The sequence below is a fragment of the Berghia stephanieae genome, chromosome 15 (genome assembly GCF_034508935.2).
Source record: "Berghia stephanieae isolate SIO BIC M18660-M18661 chromosome 15, UCSD_Bste_1.3, whole genome shotgun sequence".
NCBI lineage: Eukaryota > Metazoa > Mollusca > Gastropoda > Nudibranchia > Aeolidiidae > Berghia > Berghia stephanieae.
The window spans coordinates 16107756-16133223 of record NC_088374.1 but is presented as its reverse complement, the minus strand read 5'-3'; the positions used below and the strand labels follow the sequence as shown (position 1 = coordinate 16133223).

General features: G+C 36.3%; 1 protein-coding gene across 2 annotated transcripts; it reads right to left on the bottom strand.

The window, feature by feature from the left end:
* Nucleotides 1–4339: 4339 nt before the first annotated feature.
* On the bottom strand, nt 4340–24399 carry LOC144960780 (metallophosphoesterase MPPED2-like). Of its 2 annotated transcripts, none has more exons than XM_078894121.1 (8): nt 24241–24399; nt 21212–21546; nt 19216–19361; nt 17403–17551; nt 13819–13916; nt 10497–10612; nt 9047–9157; nt 4340–8177 (listed from the first exon to the last, which is right to left on the bottom strand). In XM_078894121.1, the coding sequence occupies exons 1-8, from the start codon at nt 24247–24249 to the stop codon at nt 7984–7986; spliced, it is 1158 nt and encodes a 385-aa protein (XP_078750247.1). In that variant the 5' UTR covers nt 24250–24399; the 3' UTR covers nt 4340–7983. The 2 variants fall into 2 exon arrangements, with proteins under 2 accessions (XP_078750247.1, XP_078750248.1); XM_078894122.1 differs by having other exon boundaries at nt 24124–24397.
* Nucleotides 24400–25468: the final 1069 nt, after the last annotated feature.

Sequence of the window (25468 nt, the reverse complement as noted above, 5' to 3'; positions counted from 1 at the left end):
CCTTACGTACTACTACTACTACTACTACTACTACTACTACTACTACTACTACTACTACTACTACTACTACTATTATACTACTACTACTACTACTACTACTACTACTACTACTACTACTACAACAACTACTACTACAACAACTACTAATACTACTACTACTACTACTACTATACTACTACTACTACTACTACTACTACTACTACTACTACTACTATTACTACTACTACTACTACAACTACTACTACTACTACTACTACTACTACTATTATACTACTACTACTACTACTACTACTACTACTACTACTACTACTACTACAACAACAACACTACTACTACTACTACTACTACTACTACTACTACTACTACTACTACTACTACTACTATTACTACTACTACTACCACTACAACTACTACTACTACTACTACTACTACTACTACTACTTTCTACTACTACTACTACTACTATACTACTACTGCTACTACGACTACTACTACAACAACAATACTACTACACAACTACTACTACTACTACTACTACTATACTATTACTACTACTACTACTACTACTACTACTACTACTACTACTACTACTACTACTATTACTACTACTGCTACTACGACTACTACTACAACAACAACTACTACTACACACTACTACTACTTACTACTACTACTATACTTACTACTACTACTACTATACTCTACTACTATACTACTACTACTACTACTACTACTACTATCACTACTACTACCACTACTACTTACACTACTACTACTACTACTACTACTATATACTACTACTACTACTAACTACTACTACTACTACTACTACTACTACTACAACTACTACTACTACTATACTTACTCTACTACTATACTACTACTACTACTATACTACTTACTACTACTACTACTACTACTACACTACTACTACTACTACTACTACTACTACTATACTACTATATACTACTATACTACTTACTACTACTACTATACTAACTACTACTACTACTACTATATACTACTACTATTACTACTACTTGCTACTACGACTACTACTACTATATCGGGGACGATTGGGTTAATATCGTAATGCTTTAACTTTAACCAAGGAAGCCCTTGGCAAAATTTTGCGATCATTATAAACGTCAATCCATTACTTTAGAAAAAGTTCAGAGAAGAGTCACTAGATTTCTAATAGAATTATCAAATTTATCTTATGCTGACAGGTTAAGGACATTACAACAGACGCGTACGAGGCAATCTTTTACAAGATTGTTCATAATATCAATACAGGAGACTTTTTTTTAGACATACTTTCAACTTAAGGAGATAGAAACGTAATATACACAGAGGGTTGTTCTTCAAAAAGTAGATTAAATTGTTATCTTTAGAACTGTCGACTTCTACAACAATCTAAAATTTTACACAAAAAAAAACCCCAGAAACAGTCAATTCTTTTTAAGATGGCGTTGACAAAGAACTTTCCCATTTGATGTTTGACGAATGATGAATGACATGTAAATACTGTTTTTTGTAACATTTGATATCGTTGGCGTTGATGTTGTATACCTACTGTAAATTTTCTTATTAAAAATGTTTTCTCTTCTTCTTCGTTGACTCTGATTTGTTTAGTTTTGGTTTATTTTGCTTGTATCAAACTGAACCAATTAACATTAGATTATGATCAAAAACTTACATATTTTATATTTTCAATTTTTATATAATCATCATTTTATTGTGATTGCATGTGTTAGTGTCATTGCTAAAATTTTATACTTGAGGCCAGTAAGGCGATATTACAATTTTTCGGACAAAGACAACGCTGTTAATGGTCAGGTACTCATTTTACACCTGAGTACGGTGAGACAATGTGAGTAAAGAACCTTTTCCACGGACTCAACTATGCGTTGACAAAGAACTTTCCCATTTGATGTTTGATGAATGATGAATGACATTTAAATACTGATTTTTGTAACATATTATATCGTTGGCGTTGATGTTGTATACCTACTGTAAATTTTCTTATTAACAATGTTTTCTTTACTTGTTCGTCTACTCTGGTTTGCTTTATCAAACTGAACCAACTGACGTTTGATTATATTGAAAAACTTACATATTTTTTATTCTCAATTTTTATATAATCATCATTTTATCGTGTTCGCATTTGTTTGTGTCATTATTGCTAAGATTTAATACTTCGATTAAATGATGTTGAATATACCATCAAAAGTTATAATAACAATAATAGTATACTACTACTACTACTACTACTACTACTACTACTACTACTACTACTACTACTACTACTACTACTACTACGACTAGTACTACTACTACTACTACTACTACTACTACTACTACTACTACTACTACTACTACTACTACTTCAACTACTACTACCACTACTACCCTTACGACTACTACTACTACTACTACTACTACTACTACTACTACTACTACTACTACTACTACTACTACTACTATTACTACTACTACTACTACTACTACTACTACTACTACTACTACTACTACTACTACTACTACAACAACTACTACTACAACAACTACTATTACTACTACTACTACTACTACTACTACTACTACTACTACTACTACTACTAACTACTACTACTACTACTACTACTACTACTATTACTACTACTACTACTACTACTACTACTACTACTACTACTACTACTACTACTATACTACTACTACTACTACTACTACTACTACTACTACTACTACTACTACACTACTACTACTACTACTACTACTACTACTACTACTACTACTACTACTACTACTACTACTACTACTACTACTACTACTACTACTACTACTACTACTACTATACCACTACTACTACTACCACTACTACTACTACTACTATACTACCACTACTACTACTACTACTACTACTACTAACTACTACTAACTACTACTACTACTACTACTACTATTACTACTACTACTACTACTACTACTACTACTACTACTACTGCTAAACTCCCCAGTGTGGTCTATTGCGTGTTGCAAACTTCCTCGACAGATCACTGATTGTTAGATTTTGTACCATGTCGGGTTATGTCAAGGATCCATAACTGATCAGAAAATCTATAGAGAAAATAATTTTGTTTTGTCGGATACAGAATACCAAGTAAGTGTTTGATATCATTTCCTGTCGGACGAGCTCTCTATACGCACAAGAACAACGGGTAGACCATTTTTCTGGTTCAAAGATGTTTACACAAGAGATTTGAAACCCAGCAGCATCCACCTCGCCCATCTTGAATTCTTCCACGACTGCCGACAGAGACTTGTTTTGCTCGTTTGTTTTAAAGGGTTTTACGGCGCTTGCAGTGTAAATGTTGCTGCTCGAAGCTCGAAGAAATAAATAATGACGTGAAGTTGAATGTAAGCTTCAATTTAATTACAAAAACAGATCAAATGAACGTTTCGGGCTTCCCCTTTATCAACAAAACAGGATGATTGAAACACGACAGATGGATGAGATGACGTGGTAGTGGCGTAGTTAAGATGAAATTAAATTGAAGCTTACATTCAACTTCACGTTATTATTTATTACGGCGCTTCCAACACATTTAGGTTATATCAGTGCCAGTAAAAAGGAAGAAAATGGGAAAGTACAAAGTTCTAGAGTTACAATTAAAGCACCCAAGAAGACAAAAAGGGAATTGGTTCAAATAGGAAACAGATGTAGATTCCAAGAGCACACTATCAAAGTACTTAGTTTGAGATTACCTTAAAGTCTCATCCAGACACAAGCACAGTTCCCTACTAAGAGGAATACACTCAAATGTTTACAAATCATATATAATATGTAAACAAAACATAATACGGTGCATAACAGGGAGTGATTTACAAGGAAAAACATATCATCTCCCAAAACTAACTATACATTTGACTGTTACCGGCCAGGGCCAGGTCAAAACCAAGACAAAGACAGAAAGCAAGTTAGAAAACATATAGGGCACAGTAACGAAAATATCGTCTGAGCGTTAACTTAGTTTAAGCGATGACCCGAGGTTGACCCGGGGTCACACCTGCCAAATTACGGGGAATCCCCCAGTGAGTTGATATCGGGTGATACCAGTCGATTTATGTTCACTTTCATCTCTTTGTTATCGCTTCACAATGAGCTTAAACACAAATTTCTTTACTCTGTAATATTTATCAAGATTTTCTTTTTCCATTCATATGTATTTTATGCCAGTGCTGTATATAATGATCGTGATATTTCAATCCTAAATAGACCGTTTTTCTGTGATTTAAAATGCATTCATTTTTCCAATAAAAAATTTAATTCTTCAAACAGAGTCTTAGAATAACTTTTATTCTTCCACAAGTTGATTTTATTATGATTTTTTAAATTTCATCTAGTCATGGAGCACACTCAAAAAATTCATGATAAACATTTGAATGAACTGTGTAGGCTTTGTAGAAAAGTCAAGAAACACAGAAGAAAAGACAAGGAATCTCAAAACATAATTGTTTCAGGATTTAATACCAGATATCAATCTTTAAAACAAGGTATAAATCTCATCTTCAATGTGGACATTGATAGTGACGATGCTAAAAAGCCCTCAAAACATTACGCTACAAGTGTCATGACAGACTATGTAATGTTGAGTTTTTTTTAATTTGCGCAATTTTCACTAGAGGTGCTCAAAACGCTTGAAATAGGGTCACTGACCAACAGTAACGCGTAACATGTAGAACTGGACATGATGCCTGCTAGGCGATATTACATCTTTTTTCCGACAGCGATTACAGTGATTAAAAACAAATTTGAGGGAAAGCATTGACAACAGCAACTATTCCATGGTCATCACATCTGGTCGAAAAAAATTCAAAATAAATCAGCTGTCATTCAACCACAAACAGGCGCTGTCATTCAACTACAAACAGGCGCTACAATTCAACCACAAACAGGCGCTACCATTCAACCACAAACAGGCGCTACCATTCAACCACAAACAGGCGCTGTCATTCAACCACAAACAGGCGCTACCATGCAACCACAAACAGGTGCTGTCATTCAACCACAAACAGGCGCTACCATTCAACCACAAACAGGCGCTACCATTCAACCACAAACAGGCGATGTCATTCAATCAAAACAGGCGCTACCATTCAACCACAAACAGGCGCTACCATTCAACCACAAACAGACGCTACCATTCAGCCACAAACAGGCGCTACCATTCAACACACAACAGGCGCTACCATTCAACCACAAACAGGCGCTACCATTCAACCACAAACAGGTGCTACCATTCAACCACAAACAGGCGCTGCCATTCAACCACAAACAGGCGCTACCATTCAACCACAAACAGACGCTACCATTCAACCACAAACAGGTGCTACCATTCAACCACAAACAGGCGCTGTCATTCAACCACAAACAGGCGATATCATTCAACCACAAACAGGCGCTACCATTCAACCACAAACAGGCGCTACCATTCAACCACAAACAGGTGCTGTCATTCAATCACAAACAGGCGCTACCATTCAACCACAAACAGGTGCTGTCATTCAACCACAAACAGGCGCTGTCATTCAACTACAAACAGGCGCTGCCATTCAACCACAAACAGGCGCTACCATTCAACCACAAACAGGCGCTACCATTCAACCACAAACAGGTGCTACCATTCAACCACAAACAGGCGCTGCCATTCAACCACAAACAGGCGCTACCATTCAACCACAAACAGACGCTACCATTCAACCACAAACAGGTGCTACCATTCAACCACAAACAGGCGCTGTCATTCAACCACAAACAGGCGATATCATTCAACCACAAACAGGCGCTACCATTCAACCACAAACAGGCGCTACCATTCAACTACAAACAGGCGCTACCATTCAACCACAAACAGGCGCTACCATTCAACCACAAACAGGCGCTGTCATTCAACCACAAACAGGCGCTACCATTCAACCACAAACAGGCGCTACCATTCAACCACAAACAGGCGCTACCATTCAACCACAAACAGGCGCTACCATTCAACCACAAACAGGCGCTGTCATTCAACCACAAACAGGCGCTACCATTCAACCACAAACAGGCGCTACCATTCAACCACAAACAGGCGCTACCATTCAACCACAAACAGGCGCTACCATTCAACCACAAACAGGCGCTACCACAAACAGGCGCTACCATTCAACCACAAACAGGCGCTACCATTCAACCACAAACAGGCGCTACCATTCAACCACAAACAGGCGCTGTCATTCAACCACAAACAGGCGCTACCATTCAACCACAAACAGGCGCTGTCATTCAACCACAAACAGGCGCTACCCTTCAACCACAAACAGGCGCTGTCATTCAACCACAAACAGGCGCTACCATTCAACCACAAACAGGCGATGTCATTCAACCACAAACCGGCGCTACCATTCAACTACAAACAGGCGCTACCATTCAACCACAAACAGGCGCTACCATTCAACCACAAACAGGCGCTGTCATTCAACCACAAACAGGCGCTACCATTCAACCACAAACAGGCGCTACCATTCAACCACAAACAGGCGCTACCATTCAACCACAAACAGGCGCTACCATTCAACCACAAACAGGCGCTACCATTCAACCACAAACAGGCGCTACCATTCAACTACAAACAGGCGCTACCATTCAACCACAAACAGGCGCTACCATTCAACCACAAACAGGCGCTGTCATTCAATCAAAAACAGGCGCTACCATTCAACCACAAACAGACGCTACCATTCAACCACAAACAGGCGCTACCATTCAACCACAAACAGGCGCTACCATTCAACCACAAACAGGCGCTACCATTCAACCACAAACAAGCGCAAAAACTCCATTGTCTCCCGAGACGGGCGTATGCCATCTGTACGTGTTTTTCATTTTATATATTTTTTTCTGAAAAATTCAGAAGTGATTACAAAACTAAAAGGTTTAAACAAAATTAAATTCGTGAATAAAAAGTAGATCTACCACGCTCTCCCAAAACAATGGCCTGGATACATCTTTGTAACATTTTTTTTTTTGGTCAAAATGTTATTTTATGCTTTGTCTTTCACTTTTCTTGAAGAGCAAGAACACATACATCAAGGACATCATCTATAACAAGATCAGCTACTTTGACTGTCGTGGAAGGTGAAGTGTAAATGTTGCTGCTCAAAGCTCCAAGAAATAAATAACAATATGAAATTGAATGTTAGCTTCAATTTAATTACGAAAACATAAAATGGACGTTTTGGGTTTCCCATTTATCAACTAATAGGATGAATGAAACACTACAGACGAATGAGATAATGTGGCGTTGTTAAGATGAATAAACAAAAACATTGATGGGTAGGTATGTGTGGACAAACGCCCACGCTTTGCTCCTATATGTAAATGGCCCATAAGTCCTTGGTAGATGTTCTTTATTTGTATTATCTCACCACGGAAAGTACTTTCTGATAGACATGCATCCCATCCAAAGGCTAGCAAGTAATACGCTTCAACAGTCATAACGTCACTTCCCTCGTAATGACGCATGGTAACTTAGTAACAGGCTCTAAACTATCGGAACAATGGCGGACACCATTATGAAATATTTCTCCGACGAGCATAAAAGCGTATCCAGAGGAGTAAATAACAAACAAACATACATTATAAATCTGTTCATGCTTTGACTTTTACACATTCTGATCACAAGACATATTATGAAAAGTTCTAGCCAGCATGAAGAATAAAAAGTACCGATTTTCTTTGTTTAGAACCATGATGGCCGCCGTTGCTGAGGAACGTGACATCAGACTATTGAATCCAATTAATTGCCATTGTCCGATTAATGCAACAGAAACCAGGATACAGTCTGGCTTCAAAGGTCTCATGGATCTCAAGGACGACATACTTGATGACAAAATAAATAAAAGGGAATGAGTGAGATGCAAATAAATATGGCTTCAACATCATGAACACGTTTCAGGTTCACATCTATTCACAATTAACGACTTTTGATCCAATTTGAGGACGTGTTCATGCCTTGTGTAGCCAGCGGGTAGTGTGTAGTCTATGACCACTGTGTCGTGTACAGGATTGTACACACGATTGCAGATTGATGCGTTGATGTACGTCGTTATCCCATCTGTATATAAACCACGACCTGAAATAATAGTAATAATAATAATAATAATAATAATAATAATAATAATAATAATAATAATAATAATAATAATAATAATAATAATAATAATAATAATAGTAACAATAATAATAATAATAATAATAATAATAATAATAATAATAATAATAATAATAATAATATATACATAGAAATCATTTCTATTTAATCCAACTTTTCTTAACATATCTAAGTATCATCATATATATCATCTGCCCTAAAAAGTGTCCAATCGCTTTTGCCTGGAAAGTCTACAGCCATTAAAACTGTTCCAATGCTCTTTTCTGGATGGCCGTCTGCCCATAAAACTGTCAACATACGCTTGTCTGGATAGCCTACAGCCATTAAAACTGTCCCAATGCTCTTGTCTGGATGGCTTCCAGCCATTAAAACTGTCCAAATGCCCTTGTCTGGATAGCCCACTGCCCAAAATAACTGTCCAAATGCGCTTATCTGGGTAGCTATCTGCCCTAAAAAGTGTCAAAACGCTCTTGCCTGGATAGCCCACTGCCCAGAAAACTGTCCAAATGCCCTTGTCTGGATAGCCTACAGCCATTAAAACTGTCCAAATGAACGTGTCTGGATACCCTACTGCCCAAAAACTCCCCAAATGCCCTTGTCTGGATAGCCCACTGCCCAAAATAACTGTCCAAATGCGCTTGTCTCTATCCTTATGGAGATAAAGATGAAGGGAGTATATAATATATATGTATTCTGTGTTTACTTTAAAAATGCCAAGGACCGAAACGTCGTTTGTTTTCTGCTGTTCATTCATGAGTACTCCCTTTATCTTTATCTCCATTTTATTGACTCATTTAGGCACCTCTATTTATCAGTTTCTCAATCCTTACCTTCATGAATGTGTCCACTTAGAACCAGTTTAGGCCGGACTCTTTGACTCACAGTGTTGGCCAGATGGACACATCCAACGTTTTTGCCAGATCTCGTCAGATCACCAAAACCTGACATCGACAAAAAAACAAAATAACAAAACAAATTTAAAAAGTGAAACAATGATGCACTGTTATATTAAATGTGCGGCTATGTGGTCTTGTGGTATGACACTCGCTTTCTGATCGGAAGGTCCTGGGTTCGAGCCTCGCTCGGCGGAAAATTGAGTCCTTGGAAAAGGCTCTTTACTCAAATTCTCTCACCGTACTCAGGTGTAAAATGAGTACCTGGCCGTTCACAGTGTTGTCTCTGTCCGAAAACAGTGTAATATCGCCTAACAGGCGTCATGTCTCGTTCTACATGTTACGTGTTGCTGCTGGCCAGGAACCCCTTGTAAAGCGCTTGGAGCACGTTTAGTGGATGTTGCGCTATATAAAAGCTAATTTTTTTTATTTAGTTTTTTTTTTTCTTAAATAAACTACAAAATGCTTTGGACCACCTCCTTGATTAGTGCTTGGGACCGCCTTAACCCTCTCCTTACCAGCAATTTTCAGGATTTTCCCCAAAACTTCAAACCCAACTACCACAAAAATATATTTTTTATCACTCAGACATAATAAGAGTAAAGTTCTTGCGATACATAGTTTCTTTAGCAAAACATACTCTACAACACACTGTTCATTTTCTTTAAATGTTATGACGTACAAAAGAAAAACAAAATAAGAAAAATGTTGGTTGTATATTAACTAATGTGACGATTTTCCTGTAGTTGGTAAGGAGAGAGTTAAGGCACATCCCTTTCATGTTCAGTTTATTGTGGGGAAGTGCAGGGGTCAGGGGAGGGGGGGGGGAGAGAGATAACAAGCACAGTGCTGCCAACCCTAGCCCATGTAAATGTGTACAACGGAGAGCCAAAATGAGTAAGATATTGATTGGAAAAATCCAATCCAATCCGATCCGTACGATCCGTCAAAAATTATAATTAGCCGTCGATCTGGTCATGGACAATTTAAAATCGACCAATAGTATGATCGATATTTAAATTAATGATTAGACTGAATTGTTTTCATCATCCATCATGGCTTGCACTCTTGAGCACGTTGCCGGCAACTGTCTCAACGTATCACAAAATAATAATAATAATAATAATAATAATAATGATAATAATAATAATAATAATAATAATAATAATAATAATAATAATAATAATAATAATAATAATAATAATAATAATAATAGTAATAATGATAATAATAATAAAAATAATAAATAATAATAATAATAATAATAATAATAATAATAATAATAATAATAATAATAATAATAATAATAATAATAATAATAATAATAATAATAATAACAATAATGACATCCAAGAACACAACAGACACAAACAGGCATATTATTCACCTCTAGGCGGTCCATGACTCAACAGTATATCTGTGTCCCCTGGAATCAGTTGTTGTTTTTTCCTCAAATCTCCTTGTCTCTTCAGACCAAATCCTGGAACGCCGTGCATCGGTAACCTGACAAATAAACAAAAATGAGAATTTTTATATAGAAAACAATGTGAAATTGAATGTAAGCTTCAATTTAATTACAAAAAACAGATAGAATGGACGTTTCTGGTTTCCCCTTTATCAACAAACAGGATGAATGAAACACTACAGATGAATGAGATGATGTATTAGTGTTTCATTCATCCTGTTTGTTGATAAAGGGGAAACCCGAAACGTCCATTCTATATGTTTTTAAAAAATTAAATTGAAGCTTACATTCAATTTCACATTGTTATTTATTTCTTCGAGCTTTGAGCAGCGACATTTACATGAACTTTTATATAGCGCACTTCCAAGGATTTCTCGTGTTCAATGCTCTTCAATGTTTCATTTGTCCTCCCAGTAAGTACCAGCACACCATACAGATCAATATTTCCATTTCATACAGTACCAGTCGCCTGTCAGAATTCTTTTTTGTACTTAAAACTCTCAGAATATCTGCCACTGCCCATAGCCAGATTTCTGCCCTAACCAGCAAAAGGACAGTATCTGGTCTGACCCAGATCCAGCCAGTTTTGCCGCAATCGACACATTTAGTTTTTTCATTCATAACTCTTTAATTCTATTACATAGTGGAAGGCATCTAACATTAAATAATAGCTAATGATGAATTGCGTTTTTCTGTTAGTCAGCGATTTCATTGACGTAATATGTTGCGTAATATTTTGAGATACTGTTCTTTTTTGGTCAAAGCCATGCAAATAACTCTACCTGTAACCAACAAAAGGACAGTATCTTATACGCCCGTCTCACATACTGTTCATCCATGGTTAACCGCAATGCAAAAGACTCGTCCGTTTTCACCAAAAGAACAGTATCTTGGTTGTGAATATAGCAAAATACGAATAACTCGATTGACAAACGTCTCACCCGAGTCAAGCTTCTCACGTCTCCCACCAGTCACAAACGCAGTCCAAAACGAAGACATGCCCGTCAAAGTATTACGTCATAATCATGCATAATACTTGACACCTTTCTGAGTCAGTTTATTGTGTAAAAACTGAAAGTAATAAATATCATAGTGGGGAATAAAAAAACCACACTGTTGAACTCAACTATTAAGACGGAGAACATTAGTCTTTGAATCATAAAAATCGGTTGAGAAACAAGTTTTAAGAGTAAATATTATTTTGAAAGTTGATTTTCTCCCTGTTTGTTTATTTCGGTAACTTATTTATTTCTTGTCCGATTTTCTCGATTCCTGTATCATTTTTCATTTTTCTCTGAGACAAGATCGGTGATGTACTTTGTTTGAAATCTGACTAAAACATACATTGGCTTTTTTTCCCACTAATCAATTCAAAAGGGCACAAAGAAGGTGACGCAACTTTCAGACGGTCGTCGAGAAAAGCTCTAATCTGTAAGCGTAAGCAGTCGCAGCAACCAATCAGTGAAAAGCTGTAAGTAATAGTGAAAGGTCAAGAACCAGCATCATCTATCAAGAACCAATAATTTGCTCTGAGAAAGTCTTGACATCACACGAGCAAAAAGTTTGAAACTGATGACTGACCTATGAAAAGTTTGTGGGCGGGATTTTGTCATGATTGACAATCGGACTCGAAAACGCGGCTATAGATATCAAAGAGTAGGATGAGATCATCTAAAGATGTTACATGATTGACATGGCCATTTAGGGAACTCAGCATCTAGCAGAAACAGAATCTGAGCACAATAGGTTAAATATATCGGTGCAACATCAATCGTCCTTCGACGATACAAGTCTGTCCCTTTGTGTCATGCATATTGGTATTTCATTTTCAACCTTTGTGTTTTTAATACCACCTACCGGTAATTTAATTGGTCAGAGACAAACAATGCGAGTAACAACTGTTGGTAAGGGCAGATTTGAGTTGAGTGGGGGCAATGAAGGAAAATTGCCTTACTCAAAGATACAACATTGGGGACAGAATTTTCCATGATCACTATCACCCATCCTCCACTGACCATGCTTAGCAATGCTTGACATTCATCACAAGACAAGACATTGCACTGCTTAAGCCACTGAGCTCTAAATCTGGCACAGGCAACAACCAACAAGCTGAACTTTCTTTTTAAAAGTGATTCAAACAGGCGAAAGCAAAAATTATATATCGTAGTGCATTCTTAACCATAGGTTGTGGTCCTAATAGCTTTGTGAGGCCCTATAGCTCTGTGGTCCTAATAGCTTTGTGAGGCCCTATAGCTCTGTGATCCTAATAGCTTTGTGAGGCCCAATAGCTCTGTGATCCTAATAGCTTTGTGAGGCCCTATAACTCTGTGGTCCTAATAGCTTTGTGAGGCCCTATAGCTCTGTGGTCCTAAAGCTTTGTGAGGCCCTATAACTCTGTGGTCCTAATAGCTTTGTGAGGCCCAATAGCTCTGTGGTCCTAAAGCTTTGTGAGGCCAAAAGCTCTGTGGTCCTAATAGCTTTGTGAGGCCAAAAGCTCTGTGGTCCTAATAGCTTTGTGGGGCCCAATAACTATGTGGTCCTAATAGCTTTGTGAGGCCAAAAGCTCTGTGGTCCTAATAGCTTTGTGAGGCCAAAAGCTCTGTGGTCCTAATAGCTTTGTGGGGCCCAATAACTATGTGGTCCTAATAGCTTTGTGAGGCCCAATAGCTCTGTGGTCCTATAAGCTTTGTGAGGCCCAATAGCTCTGTGGTCCTAATAGCTTTGTGCGGCCCAATAGCTCTGTAGTCCTAAAGGTTTGTGAGGCCCAATAGCTCTGTGGTCCTAATAGCTCTGTGGTCCTAATAGCTTTGTGAAGCCCTATAGCTCTGTGATCCTAATATCTTTGTGAGGCCCTATAGCTCTGTGGTCATAATAGCTTTGTGAAGCCCTATAGCTCTGTGGTCCTAATAGCTTTGTGAGGCCCTATAGCTCTGTGGTCCTAATAGCTTTGTGAGGCCCAATAGCTCTGTGGTCCTAATAGCTTTGTGAGGCCCAATACTAACCATTTACGTTGGATGGTTGAAAGTTTCAGAAAAGTGTAAGTCATAGTTTTGACATTTGCCAATCATGTATAGTGGATATTAAGCTATAAAAGAGCTCAAGTTTTTGTTGTTTTTTTTTTTTGTTTTTTTTTGTTTTTTTGTTTTTTTTTTGTTTTTTTTGTTTGTTTTTTTTTTGGGGGGGGGGGGGGGGGGGGGGGGGGTTTGTTTTTCTTTTATCCAGCCATTCAGACAGGGGTACTGACCAGGGATAGCCATATATTTTAATTCCACAGACGGATACCCAAGCATCCACCAGAATGATAGAGTTGGAAAGTAGACCCAGCAGTTTCTCCAACACGTCCTGAAAAAAAAAAAAACAGATGCAAAGAGAGATATGTAAAAAGAAAAATTAATTAAGTTTTTTTTTTAAAGTAAAGATAAAGTGAAACAATCCAAAACCAAAAAAAAACACACAAAAACGTGAGTTTTTATATAGGGTAAATCCACTAAACGTGCTCAAAGCGCTTTACAAGGGGTCCCTGGACAACAGCAACACTTAACATGTCGGACGTGACATGTTGCCTAAGTTGATTTGTGGTTTTAACTTTTGGTTACAAGTAGCATTTTTCATAAATATGTATGTGTTGATTTGTGGTTTTAACTGTTGGTTACAAGTAGCATATTTCATAAATATGTATGTGTTGATTTGTGGTTTTAACTGTTGGTTACAAGTAGCATATTTCATAAATATGTGTTCATTTGTGGTTTTAACTGTTGGTTACAAGTAGTATATTTCATAAATATGTATGTGTTGATTTGTGGTTTTAACTGTTGGTTACAAGTAGCATATTTCATAAATATGTATGTGTTGATTTGCGGTTTTAACTGTTGGTTACAAGTAGTATATTTCATAAATATGTGTTGATTTGTGATTTTAACTGTTGGTTACAAGTAGTATATTTCAAAAATATGTGTTGATTTGTGGTTTTAACTGTTGGTTACAAGTAGTATATTTCATAAATATGTATGTGTTGATTTATGGTTTTAACTGTTGGTTACAAGTAGTATATTTCATAAATATGTGTTGATTTGTGATTTTAACTGTTGGTTACAAGTAGTATATTTCATAAATATGTGTTGATTTGTGATTTTAACTGTTGGTTACAAGTAGTATATTTCATAAATATGTGTTGATTTGTGGTTTTAACTGTTGGTTACAAGTAGTATATTTCATAAATATGTATGTGTTGATTTATGGTTTTAACTGTTGGTTACAAGTAGTATATTTCATAAATATGTGTTGATTTGTGATTTTAACTGTTGGTTACAAGTAGTATATTTCATAAATATGTGTTGATTTGTGATTTTAACTGTTGGTTACAAGTAGTATATTTCATAAATATGTGTTGATTTGTGGTTTTAACTGTTGGTTACAAGTAGTATATTTCATAAATATGTATGTGTTGATTTGTGGTTTTAACTGTTGGTTACAAGTAGTATATTTCATAAATATGTGTTGATTTGTGGTTTTAACTGTTGGTTACAAGTAGTATATTTCATAAATATGTATGTGTTGATTTGTGATTTTAACTGTTGGTTACAAGTAGTATATTTCATAAATATGTATGTGTTGATTTGTGGTTTTAACTGTTGGTTACAAGTAGTATATTCCATAAATATGTGTTGATTTGTGATTTTAACTGTTGGTTACAAGTAGTATATTTCATAAATATGTGTTGATTTGTGATTTTAACTGTTGGTTACAAGTAGTATATTTCATAAATATGTATGTGTTGATTTGTGGTTTTAACTGTTGGTTACAAGTAGGATTTTTCATAAATATGTGTTGATTTGTGGTTTTAACTGTTGGTTACAAGTAGCATTTTTGATAAATATGTATGTGTTGATTTGTGGTTTTAACTGTTGTTTACAAGAAGCATTTTTCATAAATATGTGTTGATTTGTGGTTTTAACTGTTGGTTACAAGAAGCATTTTTGATAAATATGTGTTGATTTGTGGGTTTTAACTGTTGGTTACAAGTAGCATATTTCATAAATATGTATGTGTTGATTTGTGGTTTTAACTGTTGTTTACAAGAAGCATTTTTGATAAATATGTGTTGATTTGTGGGTTTTAACTGTTGGTTACAAGTAGCATTTTTGATAAATATGTATGTGTTGATTTGTGGTTTTAACTATTGTTTACAAGAAGCATTTTTGATAAATATGTGTTGATTTGTGGGTTTTAACTGTTGGTTACAAGGAGCATATTTCATAAATATGTGTTGATTTGTGATTTTAACTGTTGGTTACAAGTAGCATATTTCATAAATATGTGTTGATCTGTGATTTTAACTGTTGGTTACAAGAAGCATTTTTGATAATTATGTGTTGATTTGTGGGTTTTAACTGTTGGTTACAAGTAGCATTTTTGATAAATATGTGTTGATTTGTGGGTTTTAACTGTTGTTTACAAGAAGCATTTTTCATAAATATGTGTTGATTTGTGGTTTTAACTGTTGTTTACAAGAAGCATTTTTGATAAATATGTGTTGATTTGTGGGTTTTAACTGTTGTTTACAAGAAGCATTTTTCTAAAATCTTACAGTGAATGGCATAATCAATGGGATGTTGAAAAGTTTTGAACTTATATATTGCTAATTTAGCTAGAAGGTCAATTTTTATCAAAAATTAGTTCTTGATTAAATCAACCCTCTTTGAACATCTTCAGGAAATATCAGATCTCAATTTCACTTCTAAATATTTTTTACAGCTATTCAAGTTGGGAAAAGTATGAAATTTGAGAAAATTTGCTGGATACCTTTCCCATACATCTGACCATAACTTCATGAAAAATCACCCGATTTACTTCAAATAAAGATTAACTCACTCAACCCTCACACCGACTATATCCGTTGTTTACCTCGGGTTACTTTTACCCCATGCCTATGTATTACATTTCTCTGAGACAAATTATAGGCGTAGTATCAAAGCTAGTGTTTTTAGTTTTTGCATGTTAATGGTAGTTTAATAAAACTATCTATGTATAAGCTCATTTTTAATACATTTTTTTTTTCCAATTTTGAAAAGTAGCAAAAATCTCCAGGATTGAGTGAGTTAAAATGCTCTGTGGAGCATGTTCTTTCAGAAATTGAAAAAAAAAAAATCCAAATCCAAGATTTCCATCTTCCGACTGATTATGTCAGGCACTGACACAAATATGTGTTGAATTGTAGTTTTAACTTGCATGACTCAATTGTGTGTGTCTTCCTGGTGATTGGATCAGAAAGCTGAACTGACTTCTCCTATTAGTTGAAATTTTCAAATTGCCCAAATAGCCAGATGTTGATGTTGATGATGATGATGATGATGATGATGATGATGATGATGATGATGATGATGATGATGATGGTGATGATGATGATGATGATGATGATGATGATGATGATGATGATGATGATGATGATGATGTGATAATGATGATGATGATGATGATGATGATGATGATGATGATGATGATGATGATGATGATGATGATGATGATGATGATGATGATGATGATGATGATGAATGATGATGATGATGGATGAAGATGTGATGATGATGATGATGATGATGATAATGAGTGATGATGATGATGATGATGAATGATGATGATGATGATGATGATGATGATGATGATGATGATGATGATGATGATAATGATGGATGATGATGATAATGATGATGATGTTGATGATGACGATGACGATGACTATGATGATGACTATGATGATGACGATGACTATGATGATAATGATGATGATAACGATTATGATGATGATGACAATAAGAATAATAGTGCCACCTTATAGTTTTCCTCATTAGGGGATTCACTACAGTCCGGCAAGCGTAAATCCCTACGCATGATATGCACGTCGTACGAAAGGCCTCTAGGGTCAAGGGTCAACTCGTGGTTACCAGGTGTTGCCAACTTGATTGGATGAGGTAGCTGTTCTGGGGATGGAACCAATTTATTGCATTATCCGTCTTGACACGAGTCCTTATTGAGTGATTAAGTCCCCTAATTAGTGACTTGAGTGATAGTTACAAGAACTCATATAGTTGCAAAAATTTGAGCTTTTAAAAAGAAACTTGAGCTTTTATATAGCGCAATATCCACTAAACGTGCTGACCAACAGCAATACTTAATATGTAGGACAAGACATGTCGCCTGTTAGGCGATATTAGACTTCCAACAGAGACAATGCTGTTAACAGTCAGGTACTCATTTTACACCTGAGTATGGTGAGAGAATGTGAGTAAAAAGAGCCTTTTCCAAGGACTCAACAACGATGCACCGAGCAAGGCTAAAAAACCCAGGACCTTTTCCGATCCGAAAGCGAGTGTCACAACACTAGACCACATAGCCGCAAAAGACAGTTGCCGTACATGTCTGTTGATTCATGTCTGACCAGTTCTGTGACCCTAGCCCAAGGTGGCTGATGCGTACTCAAAGGACCTCCCATGGTTTGGTCCGGGGCCGCTTATTGGTGTATTTGAGTCTTCTGTCCCTCTTTACATTCAACACCTACTCCAACCATACGTACATCTGAGAAATCTTAGATCCCATGATTCAAATTGTTAGCATCTCCTTAACTCATCCAATCCTAGAGATTTTTGCTACTTTTCAAAATTGGAAAATGTATAAAAAATTAGCACGTGAATAGATAGCTTTATTCAACTTCCATTAACATGTAAAAATTAAAAACATTAGCTTTGATACTACGCCTATAATTTGTCTCAGAAAAATGTAATAAATAGACATTGGCTAAAAGTAACCCGGGTAAACAACGGATATATTCGGTGTTAGGGCTGAGTGAGTTAAACTAAACTTAAGTATTTTGGTGATAGGTCTCTTATGAAATTCAGACCCACGATGTGGAATGATCTCCCTCAATCTGTGAGATTCTCGAGCTCAATAGACATTTTCAAAAAAGCCCTGAAAACATATCTTTTCAGGAAATATTTACTTAATTGAATTGTAAATGTATTGTATGTGACATTTATAATGATGATGTATTGATGCCCTTCTATGCTCTTAATTGTTTTGATACTTTGGTTGAATTGTATTTGAATTTTTAAAAATTTTTTTTAAAAGCGCTTTGAGGTTTCGACGAAAGGCGCTATATAAATATGCTTATCATTATTATTATTATTATTATTGAATATTCCCGGCCACCCCATTACAGGGCATTCCCCTTTCCCCTGCCTGGGATACTGCTGGGTTGGAGTATTTGTCCGTAGCCATCGTCATGTTATAGCCTGATACTGAAATCCAAAAAAAACTGGCAGTTTGACGTCATTATTTGGTTTTTGCACCGTCTAGTGAGTTGTCGTTAGTAGAGCTCATGGAAACAAGTTATTTCATTGGTTGAAGTATTGAATACAACTCACGATTTGTTTTCTTTTGTAGCAAAAGACTGGCATTTTGACGTCATTTTTTTGGTCAGTATCAGGCCATAATATCTTTACGAAGGCCACGATTTGTCTTCTCCTGGTGCTTGTCAACAAGTATTTAGGAATGTTAGAAGCAAGTATAGGGCAGAAGCTGCTTGCTACACATGGTGCTAAAGACATGGAAAGTTATTCAATGGGATCAGCGTCATAAATCGACTCACCGAGGAAACTGTTGTATAACTGATATTGGCAAATCTCCCCATGGTCAGTAAAATCCCCAGCGTGGAGCAGCACGTCGCCATACGGGACATTTTTCACAAAATTTGTCTCCTCAACCATGCTATGGGTATCTGATAAACAGACTAATCTGAAATAATATTACAAAACATCTAGATCAATAAATAATAAGTAACTAGAAGGAACGAATTTGACGTCGCTTAGCTCTTTGTCATTATTTTATACAGCTTGTAAGTGACTGTAAACGTTAAAGGTTACACACAGTTTTGTGCCTTGGTATGTTTATTTTTCAATGTTGTGAGTATTTTACCTAAACGCATAGCATCAATAGTAAAACAAATAAATAGATGAATAAATAAATAAATAAATTCATGAGCAAATAGATAAATAAGTGAATGAATGAATGAATGAATTAATTAATTAATTAATTAATTAATGAATAATAGATAAATAATAAATGAATAGGTTATTAAAAATGAAAAACAAGAAATAAAAATGGATGAACAAATAAACAAATGCATAAAGAGTATATAGAAAAAAAAGAAAAAAAAAATCCCCCAATAATTAAACAAAATTTAATAAGAATAAAAGCTATTCTTTCACGTCAAATCTATAGCCTTTTTTTACATCTCTGGTCTGATGGACTTCAAAGTTTACATATAGAAATATTATGGTCCATTATATCCCATAATTCTTTTATAGTTTGAACAATATACAGAGGGGCAATGGCATAAAAAAAATAATTAAATTTTAAATGACCATCGGGTTTGTCAGTTTGGAAATTTATGTTTCATAATTTTGTATCGACAAGTATCATACTTGATCTACGAAGAATATGTGTAGAAAAGGGAGGCCTTCCGAAAGCTCCTACATCCCCAGTATTCTTGTTTTTTATAATGTTCTTGTAGAGGATTTGGGAGGGGAAAACTTTTTTTTTTAAAGTCTCCCCCCTCCCAAACCCCCTACTAGAACAAGACTACTGGTGATGTAGGAGCTTTCGGAAGGCCTCCCGTTGAAAAAAATAATATTCAAACAATTTCAAAGTCTTTCTTTCCAAAAACAAATTTTATTCAAAAGTCTACTCTCAAACTCAAGGTGAATCTCGTGGTTCTTAAAACAAAACAAAACTTATTGTGTAAAAAAAAACATCTAACGTAACTAAACATTACACACAAAAGAGTTCTAATTATGACTCATTGGGAAGCTGATGGGAAGTAATTCAAGTATCCCTCAATTATTGATATATCCAACAATATGTGACCCATCGTCTCAAAACGGTATTATGTCGGAATGAACCAGATGCTGAAAAGCCGAATATAATGTTAAACTGGTCAAAATTATAAATTGTTGGCTTTAGCACCCTAAAATATGGTATCCATTCTCCTCAATAAATCGTATAAACTCAACACAAGTTGTGTCATTGGAAAAGGCTCTTTACTCACATTATCTCACCGTACTCAGGTGTAAAATGAGTACCTGGCTGTTAACAGCGTTGTCTCTGTCGGAAAAAATAATTGTATTATCGCCTAACAGGCGTCGCGTCTCGTTCTATATGTTATGTGTTGCTGTTGGTCAGGGACCCTTTGTAAAACGCTTTGAGCACGTTTAGTGGATATCGCGCTATTGAAATTAGAATCATTTGAGAGGCAGAATCAGAATAAGACAAACAAGCTCATGCAGCCATTGGGAAAACATCTGGAAATCCAAAAGGCAAGAAGGGGCAGCGTGGCTCAGTGGTACGGTCTTTTCTTCGTACCCGAAAGGTACCGAGTTCAATCACCCGCCGCTGCGTTGTGTGGCCTTGAGCAAGTCACCTCGCCCTAGCTCACTTTGCGGCGCTGCTCTGCGGCTGACCTCTGGGTTATTCCAGTCTTCCCTTGGAATAGATCCTAAAGACAAATTTCCCCTTGGGGATGAATAAAGGGAATTTTATTTTTATTTTATTTACAAGAATCTTCCAAAGCTGTAAATTTTGCTTACCGAATGCAGTTCTCTGGAATAGGCGAATCATAACATGACGAGGTCAATATTCTGAAGTGTGGTGACGTCATTACAGCTGTCCTTTTCTCCTTGGCTCTTTTCATCCCAGAGCTATGATCTCTTTGGTTTGGGGTTTGATTCCTATGAAAATGACTTTGATACAATTCTTGATATGGATTATTATTATTATTATTAGTTGCCAGATTGTCAGATGGATCATTTCGAGTTGCCAGCTTGGACTCCATGAATTTCAACTTTGATTTGAAATCGGAAGGGAAATCTCCAGTGTCATCTTGACACGACTTCTTGTCCGCCATTTTGTAAGCCTTCCCTTTCTGAAACCAGAGAGAAGATAAAAGTCAATATTCATTATAACAGTACGTATTGATTGTGGCTAAGTGTTTCAGCCTTATGTCTTGACACAAAAGGCAAGCCATGTTAAGTGCGGCTATGTGGTCTTGTGTTATGACACTCGCTTTCGGATCGGAAGGTCCTGGGTTCGAGCCTCGCTCGCTCGGCGCATAGTTGAGTCCTTGGAAAAGGCTCTTCACTCACATTCTCTCACCGTACTCAGGTGTAAAATGAGTACATGGCCGTCAAAGCGTTGTTTCTGCAAAAAAAAATATTGTAATTTCACCTATCAGGCGTCATGTCCGTCCTCCATGTTAAGTGTTGCTGTTGGCTTGGGCCCCCTGTAAAGCGCTTTGAGCACGTTTAGTGGATATTGCCCTATATAAAAGCTCAAATAATTTAAGTGTGATTAATGGCTAGATGAGTGACAGCAATTTTGGAAAATTCTGGTGTGTGTTCTCCTTGGGTAAGGCACTTACACGATGACACTTAGACTAAGGTGTGAACACAGATAAAGAGGAGCAAATGTGACATCAAAACTGGCTAGCGAGAGTGAGAGGTTGAGCATCTCATTGTGCGGCTATGTGGTCTAGTGGTATGCCACTCGCTTTCGGATCGGAAGGCCCTGGGTTCGAGCCTCGTGCTCGGTGCATAGTTGAGTCCTTGGAAAAGGCTCTTCACTCACATTCTCTCACCATACTCAGGTGTAAAATGAGTACCTGGCCGTTAACAGCGTTGTCTTTGTCCGAAAAATTGTAATATCGCCTAACAGGCGTCATGTCCCATCCTACATGTTAAATGTTGCTGTTGACCAGGGACCCCTTGTAAAGCGCTTTGAGCACATTTAGTGGATATTGCGCTATATAAAGCTCAATTTAAATTTAAATTTTAAAAGCATTGCAATATTTGTTGATGTACAACTAGGAATGCTGACCAATTTCACCTCTATTTGATCACTTTGAAGAAAAGGAGAAAAAAAAAGGTCAGGTTTTCAGTAGTAAACTAAATTTTATTGCACTTTTTTACAACTGTTCAAGAGATTTTGTCTACGTAAAATAATAATAATAATAATAATAATAATAATAATAATAATAATAATAATAATAATAATAATAATAATAATAATAATAATAATAATAGATCTTTATTGTCCATAAATATGGCAATTTGTCATTTAGTTACACTTGTTATAACGTTAAATGATAACTGTAACATTGAACAGATATTTCACTCCTACTTATTTTCTCTCTCTCTCTCTCTCTCTCTCTCTCTCTCTCTCTCTCTCTCTCTCTCTTCCTCTCTTTCTTTCACACGTGCGATATACACAACATAAACATAAAATGGAGAAAGTTATAAAGGATGGCGATCACCCCCTTCGCAAATATATTATTAAGTTCTCCATGAGGAGCCGTCGCCTTATATCTATAAAAACAAAGACAACATGTCACCTTAATTCATTTTTGCCACATGGTGTTCGAAATTTTTAATGCGCAACTGTGATTTAAATCAAATACTATCTTTTAAATATACACTCACAAGTTCGGACTAAAGGCCAGAGGTCTGGCCTATCTCAATTTATTAAATTAATATATAAGGTGTTGCTATTGGTTCTTGGTTGTATATTTTTACATTTTTGTACATTTGCATATATATATATATATATATATATGTATACATTGTCGCCATAGATTCTCAACTTTGTGTTTATACATTTTTATGCATGCCACGTCTGTAAACGAATTTCCAATTTTATTTTTGGATGAATAAAGTATATTATTATTATTATTATTATTATTATTATTATTATTATTATTATTATTATCATCATTATTTACGTTTTAGGATCAGCTCCGGTTTATATGAATAACAATAACAGATAACAGAGAAAGAAATTAGACACACACCGAAAAATAGACAAAAAGGGGACTTGTTTACTCGGACCTATCTATCTATTTCTCTATCCATCTATCTTGGAGAATAAAGAGATGAGAATACCAATATAATTCAAGCTCCTTAAGTAGTCAAGCACTCTATAGATTAGTGCACATCAATATCTCATGAAAATAACTATCTTTCTATCGAGCACTATTCGTACCATATTTGTATCCAACACGATTCAATATCTCTCTATCTATCAATTCTCGGATCGATCCATCTCTCTTTCTTTCTTTCTTTCTTTCTTTTTCTTTCTGTCTCTTTCTATCTATTTATCTCTCCATCTATCTATCAATCTATCTATTGTTTGATGATTTATTTTTGGCTCCTTTATTTTGAAAAAACTCTATTTTATTTTATTTTCTTTAATGTCATTTTTTATTATCAAATCCCTGAAATACTCATTGATTATTGTTTTCTTTTAAAAAATATTTTTAAGATTCCAGCCTTCAGACAGCCTTATTATATAACACTGATCTCTCTCTAGAGAGGACATCATTTTCACAGTACTACTGCCACTGCGAATAGAGGTGCCATTGATTAAATAAACGCCTGACAAAATATCCACGGTAAAAATACTAATTGAAAGAGATACTAGATATCTACCCCGAGGAGCTTACACTTACGGAATTGTCCAAATCAAATCGGGATTAGATTTATCAAAACTGACTGAAAGTCAGGGACCTATCTTGTCCACCTTGGATGGAACCAAAAAAAAAAGAAACCAGGAAGGAAGCACTCACTGATAACATCAATATTAATATGAATAAACATCAGACAGTGTATGCCAGCTCTTTGGATGTTTTGAACAATCTTCTAAATTTAGACAGCTCTATCGCTGAGTCAATAATTTATTATTACTTTCCTGGTTGATGGATTTCAGATTGTAAACAAATTCTGAGAAACGGAAATACTTAAACTGAGTGAGTCAATATACTGATATCTGACGCTTAATATTTGCTGAGAAGTTGCCCCGTCTTGTTGAAAAACAAATAATAATTGATCGGAAGAAAGTGTGGAATAAGTTGAGATTTGAATGCTTGTGGTACTTTGCGACTATGTGGTCTAGTAGTATGACACTCGCTTTCGGATCGGAAGGCCCTGGGTTCGAGCCTCGCCCGGCGCATAGTTGAATCCTTGGAAAGGGCTCTTTACTCACATTCTCTCACCGTACTCAGGTGTAAAATGAATACCTGGCCGTTAACAGCGTTGTCTCTTGTCCCGAAAAATGTCACATATGGTGCTATATCTTCCAAACACGCTAACAACAGAGAACTTGAGAGTGGATCGAGCCAATTGGATTCAATAGTCTGGTGTCACGTCGCCCAGCAACGGCGGCCATCGTGGTTCTAAACAAAGAAAATTTGTACTTCTTATTCTTTATGCTGGCTAGAACTTTTCATATGTCTTGTGATCAGAATGTGTAAAAGTCAAAACATGATAAGATTTATGGGGTTTTTTTCCCCTCTGGATACGCTTTTATGCTCGTCGGAGAAATATTTCATAAGGGCGTCCGCCGTTACTAAGTTACCATGCGTCATTACGAGGGAAGTGACGTCATGACTGTTGAAGCGTATTAGGTGGTAGCTTCTTAATGATGGGGGCGAAGTGACCGAGTGGTTAAGGCGTTCATTCTACCGACAGGGGGCAGTGTGGCTCAGCGGTACGGTCTTAGTTTCGTATCCGAAAGGTACTGGGTTCGATCACCCGCCGCTGCGCTGTGTGGCCTTGAGCAAGTCATCTCGCCCTAGCTCAATTTGCGGCGCTGCACTGCGGTTAACGACTGTGTTATTCCAGTCTTCCCTTGGAATAGACCCCTATGAGATGAATAAAGAGAACTTATTATTTTTTGTATTGCACTGTGACTCGGAAGGTCCCGGTTCGAGCCCCTCTTGGCTTCAGTCACTTTCGTTTGTTTTTTTTTTTTATTGGGCAAGATTATTAACCCCCAATTTGCTCACTTGGACAACA

Excerpts from the sequence above, each read along its gene's own strand:
- LOC144960780 (XM_078894121.1), bottom strand. Across the intron at positions 10,613-13,818 it reads AAAATATATGGCTATCCCTG|GTTACCGATGCACGGCGTTC; the intron begins GTCAGTACCCCT and ends TTTATTTGTCAG. Across the intron at positions 9,158-10,496 it reads GAGTCATGGACCGCCTAGAG|GTTTTGGTGATCTGACGAGA; the intron begins GTGAATAATATG and ends TGTCGATGTCAG.